Source organism: Canis aureus, chromosome 3 (assembly GCF_053574225.1).
Source record: "Canis aureus isolate CA01 chromosome 3, VMU_Caureus_v.1.0, whole genome shotgun sequence".
In the NCBI taxonomy this organism is placed as follows: domain Eukaryota; kingdom Metazoa; phylum Chordata; class Mammalia; order Carnivora; family Canidae; genus Canis; species Canis aureus.
The window spans coordinates 6,285,473-6,305,847 of NC_135613.1; the positions used below are offsets into that span (position 1 = coordinate 6,285,473).

A 20,375-nucleotide genomic window follows, 5' to 3' on the forward strand; every position below is an offset into this window, starting at 1 on the left:
CCAGGTGAGAGCGCAGCCGGGTGAGGCCGCAGCAAGGTGAGGCCGCAGCCGGGTGAGGCCGCAGCCAGGTGAGGGCGCGCGGGCACCCGCGGCGGGTGGGGGGCGCCGGGGCGTTGGCGTTCGCCGGGCCGGGCCGTTGGCTGAGCGGGACCTCTGAGCGGGTGGTGGCACCAGGCGCGCTCAGAGGCCAGGCCTGTCCGGGGACAGCAGGAGAGATCCGGCAGGCGGTGACAACTCCCACGCAAGGATGACTGACAAAGGCAAGAAGGGCAAAGCGGCGGCCCCCGCCCCGGACCCAGCCCCGGCCGCAGCCGCGCCTCCGCCCCCTCCGCCGGGCGCCAAACCCCAGGACCAGGACCAGAAAGAGGAGCCCAAGAAAAAGGAGAAGTCGGTGCAGCCCAAGGATGAAGTGGGCACGAGGAAGGGGTGTCGTCGCTACAAGTGGGAACTCAAGGACAGCAATAGAGAGTTCTGGGTTATGGGGCACGCCGAGGTCAAGATCCTGAGCTTGGTAAGTCGGGCTGGTACCGGGTGGTGGGGGGTGGGGTGGGTGGAGAACGATGGGGAGAGAGAAGGAGCTCACTCCAGATGGGCCCCGAGGAGCTGGAGGGCTGAGGAGAGCCCTTTGCCATGGCTCAGGTGCATGTCTCCCAGCAGAGCTGCCTAATAGCTTCGATGATAATGTTCACGGGGACCACGGTGCACCCTCTCCTGACCCTCATCATCACCATGGAGTTGTCCGTCTTCTGCTTCTTCTTCATTACCTACACCTTCGCCATCAACAGATATATGCCTTTCATCCTGTGGCCGATTTCGGTAAGTGAGGAGGTAGGGAGTGCGTGGGACTACTGTGCCTTCATGCATGTGTCTTGGTAAATGGAAGTGACTGTGAACAGAGCAATACGTCCGTTCCCCACCCCCCAACATACTTGTGCCGAGGGCATGAGCTCAGCACCTCCGGTGGGGCTAGGATCCAGGATAGGGCAGCTGAAGTTAGGTAGAAAAGGCTTTCAAAAAGTCCAGCTTTGGGGTGGGGATGGTGGCGGCTCTTATGTATCTAGTGGTCAAAGGAAGAGGTCTTTGCTTTCCTGAAGCTATGCTCTCCACCACAGCAGGTGAGGTACAACAACCAGCTGTTCCTCCCACTTCTGTGCCAGCTCACATTTGAATGGGGAGATCACCCCAGAAGGTACCCCACCCCCAGAAATCAAAGGAGAAAACCAAGGATGTTAAGCATAGGGGCACCTGAATGGCCCAGTCGGTTAAGCATCCAAACTTGATTTCTGCTCAGGTCATGATCTCAGGGTTGTGAGATCGAGCCCCTGTAAGGCTCTGCAGTAGGCATGGAGCCTGCTTAAGATTCTCTCTCCTTCTCCCTCTGCCCCCTCCCCTGCCATGCACGTGTTCTCTCTTTCTTAAAATAAATAAATAAATAAAGTTAAGCCCAGAATGTTCAGCCCAAAGTAGTCATCCATTGGAACAGGAGCTGGGCAAGTTACCCAACCACCTATAGCCTGTTTCCTTCATCTGTAACATGAGGACAGTAATAATCTCTCATGGGATTGTGCCTGAGAAATAATTACAAAGTGCTTGATGCTGTGCCTGAGGGTGTAGGGACTTGAATCCCTACCCATCATCTGTGTAATCACAGAGCACATCCACCAAACTCCCATGTCACTGCATATTCCCAGCGTGCCTCCAGAGCCCTAAACTCAAGGCTTCACGCACTTTACACATAAAATGGTCTCAGGATAACCAAGTAACTTACCCCCAGATAACTTAGCTAGTAAGCGGCAAGAAAAAGGATTCAAATCCAGCTTTACCAGTAAAGTTTGAGTCCCTAACTGCATTCTGTCCTGCTTCCTTGTCCAAAGTGATCAGGGCCTAGGGATTCATAGGTCTTAGCAGGGTAGGTGAGAACCCCCCAATAGAGGGAGAAAGGAGAGGAGGACCAAATAAGACTCTTGGGAAAAGGAATAAACAGAAGATAGAGTAGAAAGGCAGAGGGCTGACTCCAAGGAACTTGAGAAGATACTTTCAGTTCCAGTGAAATGAAAAATCAATAAACTCTGAAAATCCTCCTGCTGCACTTAGGGAAAATGTAAACACAACTGCTATAGCTGAATGACTGAGCCAGCAAAAAAAGAGAAAAAAAAAAAAAAAAAAAGAAAAGAAACAAATGCCAGCAATGAAAAACAGGGCAGTGATCAAATAAGCTACTGAAGTGTGGGTGGGAACAGCCCACAAAGTATTACCCCATATGGATTTTCATGCACTCATAAGTTACAGGAGGTGAGAGGCCTTGGTCTTCAGCAAAATGGGGATTTAGAACTGAGACCCCTGCATAAGCCAGCACCCTGAAAAGACTGCCCCCTTAGGGAAAAGACAGGCAGAGAAGATACCTTTCCCCCACACAGAAGAATAAGAAAGCATGTTCACCTCTGTCTGAGCTTTGAATTGAAACACACACACACACTTACCTTGAGAAAACAGAAATTTTGAACCTGAATTTTGTACAGATTTGGTTTGAATTTTTATTACTTTCATCTTTAAATGTAGGCACAAGCCTAGAAGACTTGTGCCTGGGAATTAGCATAAAAATTAATTCTAATTTAATGATGTTCTGATGATGTCCTTGGAACTCCTGACAGAAACAAATGCAAAGTCACAATCAAAGTATAAAGAGATACCCACAGGAGAGGTGGGAGCAGCAGGGGAGGAGGGGGAGACTTGTCAAAAATGAGTTCACAGTTCAAAACTACAAAATGCCTGATTTTAAAATCCCCATGTCTAATAATTGAGAATCAGCAAACCTAACAAATGGGAGGATTAGAACCCTGAGAATATGAGATTGATAGAAGAGCTGTCTTAAAATAATAAGAAATATACTTAAAATAAAGATATAAGCAGAGGAACGCCTGGGTGACTCAGCAGTTGAGTGTCTGCCTTGGGCTCAGGGCATGATCCCGGAATGCGGGATCGAGTCCCATATTAGGCTCCTTGCGGGGGGGCTTGCTTCTCCCTCTGCCTGTGTCTCTGCCTCTCTGTGTCTCTCATGAATAAATGAATAAAATCTTTAAAAAATAAATATATAAACAGAGCCCTAACAACAGAATAAGACATTCTGAAGACAGAATAAAAAGATCTTTTTTAAAATATAAAATATGGTATCTAGAATTAAACATAGTTATTGAAATAAAACTGTCAATAATGTGCTATAAAGCATATTAGACAAAGCTGGAGAACTAGCAAACCAAAAGATATGGGGTGGGGGGAAGATGTGGGGATATTACCCAGAATATGGCACTGAGAGATAAAGACAGAAAATATGAGAGAAGCTGAGTCAGAGAAAATGGAATGAGAAAGTCCATCATAAGCCTAATAGGACTTCTAGAAGAAGAGACTCATAAGAATGGAGTAGAAATACTCAGAGCGAAAATGACTGAGAACTCTCCAGATTTATTTATTTTTAAATATTTTATTTATTCATGAAAGACACAGAGATGCAGGCTCCCCATGGGGAGCCTAATGTGGGACTCGATTCCAGGACTTTGGGATCACGACCTGAGCTGAAGGCAGATGCTCAACCACTGAGCCACCCAGGTGCCTCAAGAATCTCCAGATTTAATGAATAACCACTAAAAATGGCAGAGTTGGGAACACCAAAATTCTGTCTCTCCACTAAAATAATGATTTGGCTGTCAAAAACTGTCAGAATCAACTTTTTCATGACTCTGGAATCTAATTTTTAAAAACTTATGGGGCATCTGGGTGGCACAGTGGATTAAACATCCAACTCTTGGTTCCAGCTCAGGTTGTGATCTCAGGGTCGTAAGATTGAGCCCCGTTGTTGGGTTCTGTCCTGGGCATGGAGCCTGCTTGAGTTTCTCCCTCCCTCTGCCTCTGCCCCTCCACCCCACTCTCTCTCTCTGTCTCTCAAATAAATCAACCTTTAAAAAAAAAAAACTTAAACAATCAGAAGAATGCTTAAGGAAGAAAGAAGCTGTTGAATTTGGTAAAGGAGTCTTATGACATTTTAACTACCCACCATCCCTCACATCCCAGCTTGTCCATAACCATGAATACAACAGCCCCCATTTCTGGTCATGTTCTTCGCTGGTAACAGAAGGAACAATACAGACCTATTGTCAAAAAATGATGGTTGTGCCTGGTGGCTCCTTGAGGGACAGGCCCAGGAACTTGACTTTCTTTTACCTGCCTCAGAGCTTTTTTAGGGCTGAAGCAGCTTCCTGGATATCATTTGTCAAAAGTATTTTTTTTTTAAGATTTTATTTACTTATTCATGATAGACAGACAGAGGCAGAGACAGGAAAAGCAAGCTCCTTGCAAGGAGCCCAATATGGGACTTGATCCTGGGATCATGCCCTGAGCCAAAGGCAGACACTCAACTGCTGAGCCACCCAGGCGTCCCTGTCAAAACTATTTAAAGGATATCTACTAACCATAGCCACCTGAGGCAAGGAAAATCAGATGAGGCAAGGAATAGACAGACCAGAGTTTGGGAAGAGGCTGGAGAAGGAAATACAGTGGGGAGTAAGAGCTATGCAAAGCTACTACACATACCAGGAAATCCAGAAGGCCACACATGTGCCGAGGGCTGGACACATGCTCGCAAAAGACCCTAAGCTTGTGCCCCTTGCAGACTTCTAGGTTCTGCACAAGCAGCAGGTGAAAACAGAGTTCTAAATAGCTTGGACAAGTGTTGAAGGAGTACCTCAACACAAAGCCAACTTGCAAAGACTAGTAGAGTACTTTTGTTTGTTTCCAGATATTTAAGGAAATCTCTTTCAGATCACTACCTGAAGGTACCTGGGAGTTCAGATGGTTAAGCATCTGCCTTTGGCTCAGGTCATGATCTCCAGGTCCTGGGATCAAATGCTGCATCCACCCCTGGCTCGGCAAGGAGTCTGCTTCTCCCTCTCCCTCTGCCTTCCCCTGCTGCTCATGCTTGCCCTCTCTCTGTGCGTCTCAAATGAATAAATAAAATCTTTAAAAAAAATTAAGGGGTGACTGGGTAGCTCAGCCAGTTAAGCATCTGCCTTTGGTTCAGGTCATGGCCCCAGGGTCCTGGGATCAGCCCTACATTGGATTCCCTGCTCTGTGGGAAACCTGCTTCTCCCTGTCCCTCTGCCTGCCACTCCCCTGCTTGTGCTCACTTTCTGTGTGTGTGTGTGTGTGTGTGTGTGTCAAATAAATAAAAATCTTTAAAAAAATTTTTTAATAAAAATCACTACCTGACCATTAATCTAGTGAAACAGCGACTTCAGTGGCAGGACTAGAAGAATACAGTCTTTAAAAAACAGTTTAGAGGGATCCCTGGGTGGCGCAGCGGTTTGGCGCCTGCCTTTGGCCCAGGGCGCGATCCTGGAGACCCGGGATCGAATCCCACATCAGGCTCCCGGTGCATGGAGCCTGCTTCTCCCTCTGCCTGTGTCTCTGCCTCTCTCTCTCTCTCTCTCTGTGACTATCATAAATAAATAAAAAAATTTAAAAAAAAACAGTTTAGAAAAAAAGTCATTAAACATACAGATGTCTACAACTCACAACAATCAGCAACAACAAATCCTGGGGAAGGAGGAGAATATGGTTTACAGAGTAACTACATTATAATATTCAAGATGCCCAGAATTATAAAGCATGCAAAGAAATAAAGTATGGTCCATTCACAAGGAAAAAAAATTAATAGAGACTGTCTCTGAGAAAGCCCAGATATTAGACTTACTAGACAAAGAGTTAAAATCCATTGTCTTAAAAATGCTTAAAGAACTAAAACCAGAAAAACAATTCATGAACAAGTAGAAAATATCAGTAAAGAGAAATTATAAAAAGGAATCAGGAAGAAATTCTGGAGCTGAAAATAATATAACTGAAATGAAGAACTGACTAGACTGGTTTAACGGCAGATTTGAGCAGACAGCATGAATTTGTGAACTTGAAGATAGGCCAATTGAGATTATCCAGTCTGAGGAAATGAAAGAAAAAAAGAATGAAAAAACTGAAGAGACCTATGAGGCACCATCAAGTATTCTAACATATGCTGAATCCCAAAAGAAGAGAGAGAGAAAGGGGAAGAAAGAATATTTGAAGAAATGGTAAAAAAAAAAAAAAAAAACTTTCCAAATTTGATAAAAGATACAAATCTACACATTCAAAAAGGACCAAGTAGGTCCTCACTCAAAGTGAGCCACACTGAGACACACTATAATCAAACTGTCCAGAAACAATGACAAAGTCTTGAAAGCCACAAACAAGAGAAGCAACTAATCTCATAATCTCATACAGATGAACTTTAATAGGATTAACACCCAATTTCACATCAGAAACCATGGAGACCTGAGACAGTGGAATGATGTACTTAAAGTCCTGAAAGAACAAACAAACCCTGTCAACCAAGAATTCTATCTTTCATATTTGCTATCTGTTATGAGTTGAACTGTGTCCCCTAAAAAGATGTTGAAGTCCTAACACCCAGTACCTGTGAACATGACCTTATTTGGAGTAAAGGGCCTTTGCCGATCATGAGGTCATTATAGTGAGCTCTAATCCAATATGACTAGTATCGTTATAAAAAGTAGAAATTTGGACACAGAGATAGACATGCTCAGAGGGAAGGTGATGTAAGGAGACAGGAAGAGAATAGAAGGGGAAACAAGCCAAGGAATGCTTAAAGTTACCAGAAACTTGAAGAGAGGCCAGATCATTTCCAGTACCTTCATAGGTAACATGACTCTGCCAACACCTTGATTTCAGACCTCTGGCCTCCAGAACCATTAAATAATAAATTTATGGGGTTTTTCTTTTTTTTTTTTTTTAGTTTTGTTTTATTTTTAATTTATGTTATTGTAAGCCACCTACTTGGTGGTACTGTGTTATGGCATCTTCAGGAAATGAAAACAATACCCTTCAAAATTGAAATCATCCTTCAAAATTTTCCATTTTGAAGCATCTTCAGTTGAGCACCTGACTCTTGACTTCAGCTCAGTTCATGATCTCAGGACCATGAGACTGAGCTCTATGTCGGGCTCCACACTCAGCATAGAGTCTGCTTCTCTTTCCCTTTCCCACTGCCCTGCTCACATACACATTCTCTCTCTTTCAAATAAATAAATAAATCTTTTAAATTATTCAAAAATGAAGGAGAAGGGGTGCCTAGATGGCTTAGTCAGTTAAGTGTCTGCCTTTGGCTCAGGTCATGATCCCAGGGTCCTGGGATTGAGCCCTACATCAGGCTCCCTGCTCAGCGTCTCCATCTCCCTCTGCCACTCTCCCTGCTTGTGCTCTCTCTCTCTCTCTCTTTCTCAAATAAATAAAATCTTTAAAAAAAAAAAAGGAGAAACTAAGACATTCTTAGATAAAAGTTTGTTGCTAGTAGACCTGCCTTACATGAAATGCTAAAGGAGGTCCTTCAGGCTCAAATGAGAGGACACTAGACAGTAACTTGAAGCCATAAAAGAATAAAGAACACCAGTAAAAGTAACTACATAGATAAATATAAAATACATTATTTTTTTTTTAACTTTCATTTATTTATGATAGTCACAGAGAGAGAGAGAGAGGCAGAGACACAGGCAGAGGGAGAAGCAGGCTCCATGCACCGGGAGCCCGATGTGGGATTCGATCCCGGGTCTCCAGGATCGCGCCCTGGGCCAAAGGCAGGCGCCAAACCGCTGCGCCACCCAGGGATCCCTATAAAATACATTATTGTTGCATGTTTTGATTGTAACTTTTTTCTGATATGAGTTAAAAGACGAATACATAAAACAATAATTATAAATCTCCGTTAATGGGACTGTATGTAAAGATACAATTTATGATGATAACAATAAGAGTTTTGTGTACTAGTAAGCCTAAGGTGGTATCAATTCAAACTAGACTATTATAAATTTAAGATATTAATTATAACCCCAAGGTAACCTCTAATAAATTAACTAAATAATGTATAGAAAAAGAAATAAGTAATGAAATTGACACTACAAAAAAATTAAACAACAAAAGAAGGTAATAGTGGAGGAACTGAGGACAAAAAGATATATTTAAAAAAAAACCAGCAAAATGACGGAAATAACTCCTTATCAGTAATTACTTTAAGTGCACATGGATTGAACTCTCTAGGGCAGAGATGATCAGAATGGATTTTTAAAATAATCCACTTTAAATGATATGATATGAACATAACAGATTCTTTTAGTCCAAAGATACAAATAAATTGAAAACGAAAATGGGAACAATTACTCCACGTAAATAGTAACCAAAAGACAGCTGAGGCGGCCATACCAATATCAGAGTTAATGAAAGATATGAATTCTCAAAGATATACCAAGAAAAATAAACACAAAACGACACTTAGGTATGTCATAGAGGCACTGCTGATTACCAGAAAAAAGGAAAATTTAAAATCAAGAGAAAATACTATTTGCATTAAAAAAAAACCCAAAACCAGAAGCAACAACAAAAACCCTCAAACTACTAGACTTAACGTCATATATTTCAACAGCAATGACAGTGGCCAGAAAACACTGGAATAATTTCTTTAAAGGGATGAGATGGCAAGAATAAATAAAGGCATTTTTCATTTTTATTTAAATTCAATTTGCCAACATATAGTGTAACACCCAGTGGTCATCCCATCAAGAGACCTCCTTTAGTGCCCGTCACCCAGTTACCCCATCCTCCCACCCACCTCCCCTTCCACGACCCTTTCTGTGTTTCCCAGAGTCAGGAATCTCTCATGGTTTGTCTCCCTCTCTAATTTTTCCCACTCAGTTCCCCTCCTTTCCCTTATAATCCCATTCACTATTTCTTATATTCCACCTATGAGTGAAACCACATGATCATTGTCCTCCGTTTGACTTACTTCACTCAGCATAATACCCTCCAGTTCCATCCACATCGAAGCAAATAGTGGGTATTCATAAAATAAAAACATTTTATTTTTATTTAATTTTTTAAAAAGATTTTATTTATTCATGAGAGACACAGAGAGAGAGAGACAGACAGAGACACAGGCAGAGGGAGAAACATGCTCCATGCAGGGAGCCTGACATGGGACTCGATCCCAGGACTCCAGGATCACGCCCTGGGCCGAAGGCAGGTGCTAAACTGTTGAGCCACCCAGGTATTCTCCAAAATACATTTTTATTTTTTTTATTTTTTAAAGATTTTATTTATTCATGAGAAACAGAGAGAGAGAGAGAGGCAGAGACACAGGCAGAGGGAGAAACAGGCTCCATGCAGGGAGCCTGACATGGGACTCAATCCTGGGTCTCCAGGATCACACCCTGGGCTGAAGGCAGCACTAAACCACTGAGCCACCAGGGCTGCCTCCAAAATATATTTTTAAACAAATGAAACAATTTCATTTCCCTGACCCTCACTGAAAGAACTACTAAAAGATATACCTCAGAAAGAAAGAAATTAAACCAAAAAGAAATTTGTGCAATGTAAAAAAGGAACAGTAAGCAAAGAGCCTAGTGCGCTTGTGGATTGACCTAAATAAACACTAAAGAGAGAATTGGAGGGACGCCTGGGTGGCTCAGCTGTTGAACGTCTGCCTTCAGCCCAGGGTGTGATCCCGGAGTCCCGGGATCAAGGCCCACATCAGGCTCCCTGCGTGGAGCCTGCTTCTCCCTCTGCCTGTGTCTCTGCCTCTCTCTCTCTCTGTGTCTCTCATGAATAAATAAATATTTTTTAAGTAAATAAATAAATAAATAAATTTTTTTAAATGAACTTATTTATTTATAAGGAAGACTTGGCAAACAGCAACCATAGTGGGAGATTTTGACATGCCTCCTTCAGCAATTGATAGCTTGATCTAGTGACATACACAGAACGTATGGAGCCCTATACCCAACAGAACAGGCTATGTGTTGTTTTCAAGTACACTTGGAACAATCATAAAAATTATCCTCAGGATAATTTAATAATAATAATAATCCTCAGGTGGCTCAGTTGGTTAAGTGTCTGACTCTTGATTTTGGCTCAGGTCATGATCTCAGGGTCCTGGGACTGAGCCCTGTGCTGGGCTCTGCACTCAGTGGGGACTCTGCTCGAGATTCTCTTCCTCTTCCTCTGCCCCTCCCCCTGTTCATGCTCTCTCTTAAATAAATAAATCTTTTTGAAAACTTATTCTCAGGATACCTGGGTGGCTCAGCAGTTAAGCATCTGCCTTCAGCTCAGGGCATGATCCTGGAATCTGGGATCGAGTCCCACATCAGGATCCCTGTGAGGAGTCTGCTTCTCCCTCTGCCTGTGTCTCTAACTCTCTCTCTCTCTCTCTGTCTTTCATGAATAAATAAATCTTTAAAAAAAATTATTCTCAATAAGAACACAAAGCAAATAACAAATAAGTAAGTAATTAACAAATAACTGATGTCATCCAGACCATATTCTCTAACTTCAGTGTAATATAATTAGAAATCAATCAGTAAAATTTAAATCCCCAGGTGTTTGGGGGGAAATCTAATGTGTTCCCCAAACACGAAGATTTCGTATTTATGTTGCATTCACAGATACTATCTGTAGAGTCTCCCTAAACTATTAAAATTCAAATCTATATAATTAGAAAAGAAGATTAAAAATTAATAGTCTTGGGATCCCTGGGTGGTGCAGCGGTTTGGCGCCTGCCTTTGGCCCGGGGCGCGATCCTGGAGACCTGGGATCGAATCCCACGTCAGGCTCCCTGCATGGAGCCTGCTTCTCCCTCTGCCTGTGTCTCTGCCTCTCTGTCTCCCTCTGTGTGACTATCATGAATAAATAAATAAAATCTTTAAAAAAAAATAAATAAAATAAAATAAAATAAAATAAAAATTAATAGTCTTAAGAAGGTGCCAAAACCAAATTAAAACAATGGAATTAAGAAGGCAATGCCAAAGATAAGAACTAGAATTCATGAAGTAGGAAGCAAAGATCCATTAATGAGGACTAATAAAACCAAATAACCTAGCTATTTGAAAAGACAAATAAAGTAGATGGATCCCCAGGAGGGAAAAGAGAGAATGAGCAAAGAAAAATACTACTATAAAGATCAAGAAGAGATTTTTAAAGATTACAGGGAAAATGTGAATTTTTAAAGATTACAGGGAAAATATGAATTTTTATGCCAATAAATTGGAAAGTTGAGATAATAGTTAATTTCCTAGGAAAAATTAACATAAAATTGACTCAAAAAGAAATAGAAAAACAAGTCATAAAACAATTCATCCATATTTTCATCTGGCACTTGTTTCACTTTCTACATTTAAATCTTTTGGTTCATTTGGAGTCATTTTGGCATATGGTGTGAACCATAACTCCAGCTTTATATCCACCTTTTTTTAAGAGTGAGTACCCATGTGAGCCAATGGGGGGGGGGGGGGGAGGCAGTGTGCAAAGGATGAGAGAGAGAAAGAGAATCTTTAAAAAAAATGTTTTAGGGATCCCTGGGTGGCGCAGCGGTTTGGCGCCTACCTTTGGCCCAGGGCACGATCCTGGAGACACGGGATCGAATCCCACATCGGGCTCCTGGTGCATGGAGCCTGCTTCTCCCTCTGCCTGTGTCTCTGTGCCTCTCTCTCTCTCTCTGTGATTATCATAAATAAATAAAAATTTAAAAAAAAATGTTTTATTTATTTATTCATGAAAGACACACAAAGAAAGGCAGAGAAGTAAACAGAAGGAAACGCAGGCTCCATGCAGGGAGCCCGATGTGGGACTCGATCCCAGGACTCTAGGATCATGCCCTGGGCCAAAGGCAGACACTCAACCCCTGAGCCACCCAGGCGTCCTGAGCGAGGAAATCTTAAGCAGGCTCCATGCTCAGTGCAGAGCCTAATGTGGTGGTCAGTCTCAACCCCAAGATCATGACCTGAGCTGAAATCAAGAGTTAACGCTTAACAGACTGAACCATCCAGACACCCCTCTAGCTTATCCTTATGCCTATCCAGTTGTTCTGCCCCATCACTCAATTTATTCATTTATTAAGCAGTATATCTTTTCCTCACTGATTTAATTTTTTTAAGATGTTATTTATTTGAGAGAGAGAGAGCGTTAGAGAGAGAGTGAGAGAGCATGAAAGGGCTGGGGCGGCAGAGGGAATGGGGAAGAAGCAACTCCCCTCTGAGCAGGAAGTCCAACACTGGGCTCTATCCCAGGACTGTGATCTCAGCCAAAGGCAGGCATTTAACTGACTAAGACACCCAGGTGCCCCTCCCCACTGATTTTAAATGGCATTTTTGTTAAATGTTAAAATCCCAAATGCAGGGTTTATTTCTAGACTTTATTTCTAGTTTCACTGGTCCCTTTTCTCTTCCCATTTTTTAAAGTCTTGATAATATGTTGTATTATCTAGTAGGCTTTTGATCTTATAATGTCTGATTTTAAGGAAAGTAAAGTATATATGCCTAGCTTATCTGAATATGGCTATAAAAATCCTCAGTAAAATATAAGCAAACTGAATCAAGTAATATACAAGCAAGTAATATATCATGATCAAGCAGGGAATGTGTCAGGAATGCAAAGCTGGTTTAGTCTGCAAAATTCTACTAATATAATTCACAATCTTGTATCTAAAGGAGAAAACCAGGCAGCCCAGGTGGCTCAGCGGTTTAGCGCCACCTTTGGCCTGGGGCTTTGGCCTGGGGCGTGGACCCAGGATCAAGGCCCACGTCGGGCTCCCTGCAGAGAGCCTGCTTCTCCCTCTGCCTGTGTCTGTGCCTCTCTCTGTGTGTGTCTCTCATGAATAAACAAATAAAATCTTTAAAAAAAAAAAAATAAAGGAGAAAACCACATCATCATCTCATGAGCTTCATACAAACTGTTAAGTAATATTCAATATTAATTTTTAGAAAACTCTTAGCAAACTACTTTAAAAGAGAACTTATATTAATAGTAGGTACCTCCCCAAACCTACAATAACCATTGCATTTCATGGTAAAACTTTAGAAGCGTTTCCTTCGCAGTGCTACTAGCCTTCCTTCTGTATAGCACTGTGCTGGAGATCTTAAATCAGTCACAGTGTAACAAGAAAAAACATGTATGGATTGGGAAGGGGAAAAAAACTAGAATCATTCACAGATATGATTCTCTACATAGAAAATCTAAGAGGATCGACAGTGGAATTACCAGAGTTGCTTGAGTACAACAAAGTAACCAGAGACAAACAATAGAGTTCCTGAATACTAGCAGTGAACAATGAGAAAATGTGACTTTTAATAAACTATTTAAAACAGCAACAGATGGGACTCCTGGGTATCCGGGTGTCTGGCTCAGTGGTTGAGCATCTGCCTTTGGCTCAGGTTGTGATCCCAGGGTCCCAGGATCAAGTCCTACATTGGGCTCCCTGTAGGCAGCCTGCTTCTCCTCCTGCCTATGTCTCTGCCTCTCTGTGTCTCTCATGAATAAATAAAATCTTAAAAAATAAATAAATAAAACAGCAACAGAAACTACAAGAAACTTAGAATGAACCTGTTCAAAGATGTGTAAGACTTTACACAGAGATCACAGTTTATTAATGGAAATAAAAGAAAACTCTACATAACTGGAAAAATACCCCATATTCACAGATTTGAAGAAGTACTACCATAAAGATGATTTAATTCCATAATAATCTATATAAATTACATGAAATTTAAATCTGACAGAGGTTGTTCCTGGAACTTTACAAGGTTATTCTAAAATTCTTACGAGGATTAACTCACTCAACAAGATGCCAGAATTACTATAAAGCTTTGGTCCTAGCTTAGGGATTGACAAAAAGAGTAAAGGAATTGTTATGGACTGAATGGGTATCCCCAAAATTCATAGGCTGAAATCCTAACCTCCAGAGTGACTATGCTTATAGATGGGGGCTCTAGAGTAATACTTAAGATTAAATGAAGTCAAAAGAGTAGGACCCTAATCCAATAGAAGTGTCCCTGTAAGAAAAGACAATAGAGAGCTCTCTCTCTCCCTCTTCCTCTCCCCTCTTTGTCTCCCCCTGCCTCCCCCCACAACCCCACCTTGCACACACTACAGAAAAGCCATATGGGGGCATAGCAAGAAGGCAGCCATCTGCAAACCAGGAATAGTCCTTATCAGAAACTGAATATAATGGCACCTTGATCAGGGACTTCTAGCCCTCAGAACCGTGAGAAAAATAAATGTCTGTTGTCTAAGCCACCCAGCCTATGGAATTTTGCTGAGGTCACCTGAGAAAACGAACGTAGGAATAAAAAGAGAACTCAGAAACAGACCTACATACGTATGGCAACTTCGTATATGGCGAAGGTGGCATTATAAATCGGTTGAACAGAATATTGAATAAACCTCCTTGGGAATGTGTGTGTGAGAGAGGGAGAAACTATGTATCAATTAAAATTAAAACTTTACAACAGAAGATATCATAAACAAAAATTTTAAAACCAATAGAAAAATGAGATCAGGGATATGATGATACCTTTGTCTTCTTGTCTGACTGCTGAACCGTGGATTTCCCATACTATGCTGAATAGGAGTGGTGAGAGAGGACGCCCTTGTTTTGTGTCTGATCTTGGAGGAAAAGCTTTCAACCTTTCACCACTGAATATGATGTTAGCTATGGGCTTGTCATATATGGTCTTTATTATGTTGAGTTATATTCCTTCTATGCCTAATTTGTTGGGAGTTTTTATGATGGATGGATGTTGGATTTTGTCAAACACTTTTTGTCTATTGAGATGATCATATGATTCTTTTCTCTCATTTTACTAATGTGACCTACCACACTGATTGATTTGCATAAATGTAAAACATTCTTGCATCCCAAGGATAAAGCCTACTCGATCATGGTGGATAATCCTTTTAATGTGCTGCTGAATTCAGTCTGCTGGCATTTTACCGAGGCTTTTGGCATTTCCATCCATCAGGGATTGGCCTGAAGTTTTCTTTTCCAATAGTGTCCTCTTTTGGCTTTGGTATCACGAAAATGCTGGCTTTATAAAATGAGTTTGGGTGTGGTCCCCTCCTCATTTTTTGGAAGAGCTTGGTCAGGGTTATGGGATTAAGCCCCAGGTAGGGTGCCGCACTCAGCACAGAGTCTGCTCGACATTCTCTCTCCCTGTGCCCCTTTCCTTCCCACCACTCATGCACATGTTCTCTCCAAATAAATAAAATCTTTAAAAGGCGGGGGGGGGGGGGGTGTCAATGCTAGAAGATATCTTTTATTTAAATTTAAATCTAAACTTGCAAAATGCACAAACTAGTATATACTGTTTCTGAATATATAATATGGAAGAAAATACAAATACACTCTTGGGAAGAGTACCCATTAGCTCCCAATGTGTGTGGCTGCCTCTGAGCAAGGGGCATGAAAGGGCAGAGTAGGGATACTGTGGCTCTATGAAGTTTTACTTCTGGCTTTTTTTTTCTTTTTTTTTTTAGAGATCTAAGCAAATATTGCAAAATGTTAAAATCTGTTTAATCTCAGTGGTTCATGGCTGCTAGAGGTGGAAGTAGGGATGGGATGTTTGCAATGTATTAAAATTCAAAAACCAGGGGCACCTGGGTGGCTCAGTTAATTAAGCGTCTGCCTTCGGCTCAGGTCATGATCTCAGGGTCCTGGGATCGAGCCCTGCATTGGGCTCTGTGCTCAGTGGAGAGCCTGCTTCTTCTTCTCCTTCTGCCCCTCCCCCCTCTCATGCACACGCACGCTCTCTCTCTTTCTCAAACAAAATCTTTTTTAAAATAATAAAATTTAAGAGCCTGAAAAAGAAAAGGCCCATGACAAGCAACTAGGGAAAGACAGTTAAGAGAAAACAGCATCACGGCAACCAAGGGGAAGGGCGGGCCTCATCCAGGGCTGCAGAGCTGGCTGTTGCCCACAGGATTAAGAGGTCCACAAGCTCTGGACCACCATTACCCCAGGAGTGATAGGGGAGGAGGCTGGCTTACAGTGGTCATGCTTTGGCCAACTCTAAGCTTGGCTATGCTAGGGGGTGGCAGTGTGTGGTACTTGCGGGGAAAGCAGCCCTTCTGCTCAGTCTGGGAACATCTGGACCTGGTCAGGAAGGAAAGGGAAGCAAGTATGGGGCAAGGGTAAGATGGAGGCCAGAAGGGATGAGAAGGAAGGTTGATGATGGAGGAAGTGGTGTGGACTTGCAAAGAGGGGAGTGTCTAGGAAGTAAGGCGGAGGGGTGGGGGCAGGGGTCGAGGAGGCTGCCAGGGTCATAACCAGAGAGGCCAGAATCCAACAGAAGTTCCTGCAAACAGCACAGCCCACCCGGGATCCAGAGGGGAGAGCTGGCCCCCTCCCCAGACTGATGATGGGGTTTGTACTCACCATTAATTTGAATCATTGTGCATTCACTTAAATGAGTATTGGGGAGAAAAAAGAAATTAAAGTGTAACTAGCCACTAAATGTGTCCTTTCAGAGAAGGTGGCAGCAGAAGGGGCCCATGAAGGCCGCTAAGCACCCTGGGCTTTGGGTCTCAACTCAAAGAGCCCAGCCCTGGGGGCCACAGCATGCCACCCAGCTGATGTATATTTATCTTCACATATATATATTTTTTAAATCAGGCAGAAGTTTGGAAACCATCACCTCTGGAGGAGGTCTATGCCAGGTTGGGTGCTGAGGGGGGTCTTGGTTGAGGCTGACTCTCCTGTCTCCCACACTTTCAGGACCTTCTCAATGATCTGTTTGCCTTCATTTTTCTTGTGGGGGCCGTGATCATAGCTGTGAAAAGCCGACAAACCATGCCCATGCACTACTTCATTGCTGTGGTGAGTCTTTCATGTTGGGTACTTTATTTGCTCAGAAATCACCTCTTCTGGAGAATGAGTGTTTTCCTCTGACTTAAGGAGAGGACTTCTTTTCTTTTTCCAAAATCTCGGGACCCATGCAGAGTTTAAAAGTGAAGTTGGTAAATGTTTCCAATGAAGAAGCCGCTTAAAGATGCTGTCCAGGGAGCCAGCCGAGGTCAGGGCTCCCTCTTCCTAGCTGTCCTCTGAGGCAAAGGGCCACACCCAAGCTGGGGATTGGGAAGCTGAGGTGAAGGGAGGGGCAAACTTAGAATGTCTCTGGTCTGGAAGTTTGTGGGGAGCAAGGGATGTGATAACCAGCACCTGCTGATGAATAAGAAACAAAGAGGGACTATGCCAGCTTTGGAATGAAAAGCAAAAGTAACCAGCATCCTTTTGTCTTCCAGATCCTTATTGGTGTGGCTGGACTTTTTGCTTTAATCGATATATGTCTTCAAAGAAAACATTTCAAAGGCAAGAGAATCAAAAGGAATGTGCTGACTCCTCCTCCTCCAGGAAAGGACCAAAAGGCTGAAAAGCCAAAGGAAGGAGAAAAACCACCAGAAAAGGCAGCAGAAAAAGCAGAAAAGCCCAAGGATAAAGAAAAGGGAGGCAAGAAATGATGGGAAGGAGACCCCTGCTGTCAGAACCGGCAATGTGTTTTACCACAAAACTTATGTCCACTATGTGTCTTGTCTTCTCTCTAGAATGGTTTTCTTTTCCATCCTAATAACCACCTTTGCTTGGAAAAGAAATTCTTCTTTAAATGGATTTTTAAAGCCTAAAGTTGACGTAAACATTATTTTGTTCATTCAACAAAAGTTCCCAAGAGTTTTGATGCAGAGGGCAAGACCGGAGCTGGGCCTCTCAGGCCGCCTGCAGGCCACAGGGCACACAAGGTGTGGGGGACCGGCGGTGTGGGTGACAGTGGCTGTCAACAGTGACCAGCCAAAAGGGCCAGAGGAAAACATGAGACTGGAAAACAAAATGAACATTTTGTTCATATTGATATTTTTATTTTCCATTTTTTTAGAACATCCAGGTAGTCCCTATGAGAAAAATAGGCTGTTGGCCTTCCTTACTCTTTGCACTTTAGCATGGGTGCTCGTTTGAGGTCCATTCGGGAGGAGGGCAAAGAGGCGGTATCATCCCCTCAGGGCTCAGGGCCTCCTAGAGTGGGAGTCAGGCGGCATGGGCACAGGAAGGCCTGAGGGAGCCAGGCCTCTGGGACCTGCGGTATCTCCCTCAGTGAGGACCTGAACAAGGCCCTCAGCTGGGCCTTGGAGCCACAGTTCCCACACGCAGGCCTCAGTGAGGGCCCCAGGCTCACTGAACAGACCAGCCATGTGGCCGAAGAAGGGTCATACTCATGAGAGGAAAGAAAACAAGGTCCCAAACTGATGCATGAGGAGCTAGAGGAGACAGGTGTGGGGCAGGAGATGAGAAGTAACAAGGCACCCCCCAGCCCAGCCAGGAACGAGGTGAGGAACAGGCTGAAAGGCTCAACTGGGCCTTGGGAGCCGTGGTCCTGACTCGGGCCTTTGCCCTGAGCACCACAGGGCATCCCTGAAGTGGCAGGGTCTACTCCTCCAGGAGATCACATACTCGGCTGCTGCAGAGCAGAAAGTGAGGCTGGGAAGAGGATGCAGCATGGCGTTTGGGGTGTGGGGAGCAGGCAAAGCCTGAGCTTGGATGGCCCCCACCCCTCTAGTCATACTCCCTCTGTAGCCCCCACAGTACTCCCTGTGGGCTGGGCAGGATGAGTCACAATGTGGGGGCAACTAGAGGGAAGTACCTTGTAGAGAAAAACTCAAAAGTGCACCCTGTCCTGCCGTGTGACCTGAAAGTCCTCTGCTAGGTACGAAGCCAAGAGGAATGGTGGACTAGAATGTTCATCATAGCCAAAAGGCAAAAAAGAGCCTAAATGTTCAAAAGGAGGTAAACTGTGCTACTACATTCACAAAATGGAATACAACTCAGCAATAAGAATATTGAAACAACATGATGATGAATAATGATAAAAATAAAAGATTCATAATGACGACTCTCACATTATATTGAGTGAAAGAAGGCAGACACAAAAGAAGGACATGCCCTATGATTCTATTTCTATGAAGTTCAAGAACAGGGAAAAATACAGTGAAAGAAATGGACACACTGGTTGCCTAAAGAGGTGGAGCTTGAGGACCGATTACAAAGGGGCCTGAGGGTATGAGAAAGTTGATTATTTTCACTAAGGGAAGTGGTCACACAGGTGTATACATTTGTCAAAACAACTGTATACATCTATTTCATCATATGGTAAATTTTATTTAAAAATGTAAGCTAAATAGGACTGTGTTCAGAATCTAATGGAAAAGGGTAGAACTTGCTGAACTCCTTTGTGTGGCCATTCCTCTCAATCCCTGGAGGCGGCTCTCCGGGCAGGCAGAGGTTCTCCACATCCAGACAGAGAAGGGTGCCATGGGACTGGGCTGGGTATGGAGTGCAACTTGATGCAGCCACCTGTCCTGATGAGAAGGGGATCCTGGGACAGGGCTGTAGTCACCAGAGCTTTCAGGAGGATGCTTCTTTGGAGCAAAACTATATCAGGTGAGTATCTGCTAGTAAAGAATGCATCCCCTATGGATCTGGTCAAAATGCAGACCCTGAAAAATCCTAACTAGCACATTCAGATGGATACTGTGTGCTTAAAAACTGTAAAAAAGACAATAAGTTAACAACAGTACTTAGTGGGGGAGGAGGAGGAGGGATTATGAGAAAGATTTTAAAATTTAACAGAAGGGACAGTGATATGGAAAAGTCCACATTGCTTGGTAAAATACACCAATTTGAAAGATAAAGAGGAAATCCTAAAAGCTTTCAGAACAAGAGAAATAGCACAAAGATATTATAGACATGAGAACAAAACCAAACATCAAAGGCCACCTGGAGGGATCCCTGGGTGGCGCAGCGGTTTGGCGCCTGCCTTTGGCCCAGGGCGCGATCCTGGAGACCCGGGATCGAATCCCACATCGGGCTCCCAGTGCATGGAGCCTGCTTCTCCCTCTGCCTGTGTCTCTGCCTCTCTCTCTCACTGTGTGCCTATCATAAATAAATAAAAATTAAAAAAAAAAAAACTGTCCAAAAAAAAAAAAAAAAGGCCACCTGGATATTAGAAGACAAGGAAGGGGTACCTGGGTGGCATGATTGAGTGGCCTACTCTTGGTTCAGCTTACATTGTGATCTCAGGGTTGTGAGATTGAGCCCCATGTTGGGCTCTGCACTGACTCTCCTTCTGCTTCCCTCACTTTTAAGACATCTTTTTTTAAAAGGTGGGGGGGGATGCACCTGGGTGGCACAGTCAGTTAAGCAACCAACCCTTGGTTTTGGCTCGGGTCAAGATCTCAGGGTCATGAGATCGAGTCCCACATTGGGCTCTACACTGGGCATGAAGCCTACTTTAAAAACATTAGAAATTTTTTTAAATTTAAAATTAAGGTTAAATGAGATCATATGGGTGGGACCCTCACCCAATAGGATTAGTGTCTTTATAAGACATCAGACAGCAGCTCATTTACATTCTCTCTATACAAGTGCACAGAGGAAAGGTCATATAAAGACACAAAGTGACCTTTGACAAGCT

General features: G+C 43.2%; 1 protein-coding gene across 3 annotated transcripts; it reads left to right on the forward strand.

Moving 5' to 3' along the window:
* The first annotated feature begins 105 nt into the window (after positions 1 to 105).
* Positions 106 to 17,536, forward strand: CMTM2 (CKLF like MARVEL transmembrane domain containing 2). 3 transcript variants are annotated; one of them, XM_077885923.1, is made up of 4 exons: positions 111 to 511; positions 655 to 816; positions 16,631 to 16,732; positions 17,158 to 17,536. In XM_077885923.1, the coding sequence occupies exons 1-4, from the start codon at positions 248 to 250 to the stop codon at positions 17,371 to 17,373; spliced, it is 744 nt and encodes a 247-aa protein (XP_077742049.1). In that variant the 5' UTR covers positions 111 to 247; the 3' UTR covers positions 17,374 to 17,536. The 3 variants fall into 3 exon arrangements, with proteins under 3 accessions (XP_077742064.1, XP_077742049.1, XP_077742057.1); XM_077885931.1 differs by having other exon boundaries at positions 113 to 511; positions 658 to 816; XM_077885938.1 differs by lacking the exon at positions 16,631 to 16,732 and having other exon boundaries at positions 106 to 511.
* The last annotated feature ends 2,839 nt before the right edge of the window (positions 17,537 to 20,375 follow it).

What these genes read in the sequence shown, in the direction of transcription:
- CMTM2 (XM_077885923.1), top strand. Translation starts at nt 248, where the DNA reads ATGACTGACAAAGGCAAGAAGGGCAAAGCGGCGGCCCCCGCCCCGGAC. An exon ending in AGGTCAAGATCCTGAGCTTG is followed by an intron (nt 512 to 654) that starts GTAAGTCGGGCT and finishes CATGTCTCCCAG; the next exon opens with CAGAGCTGCCTAATAGCTTC. An exon ending in TGCACTACTTCATTGCTGTG is followed by an intron (nt 16,733 to 17,157) that starts GTGAGTCTTTCA and finishes TTTGTCTTCCAG; the next exon opens with ATCCTTATTGGTGTGGCTGG.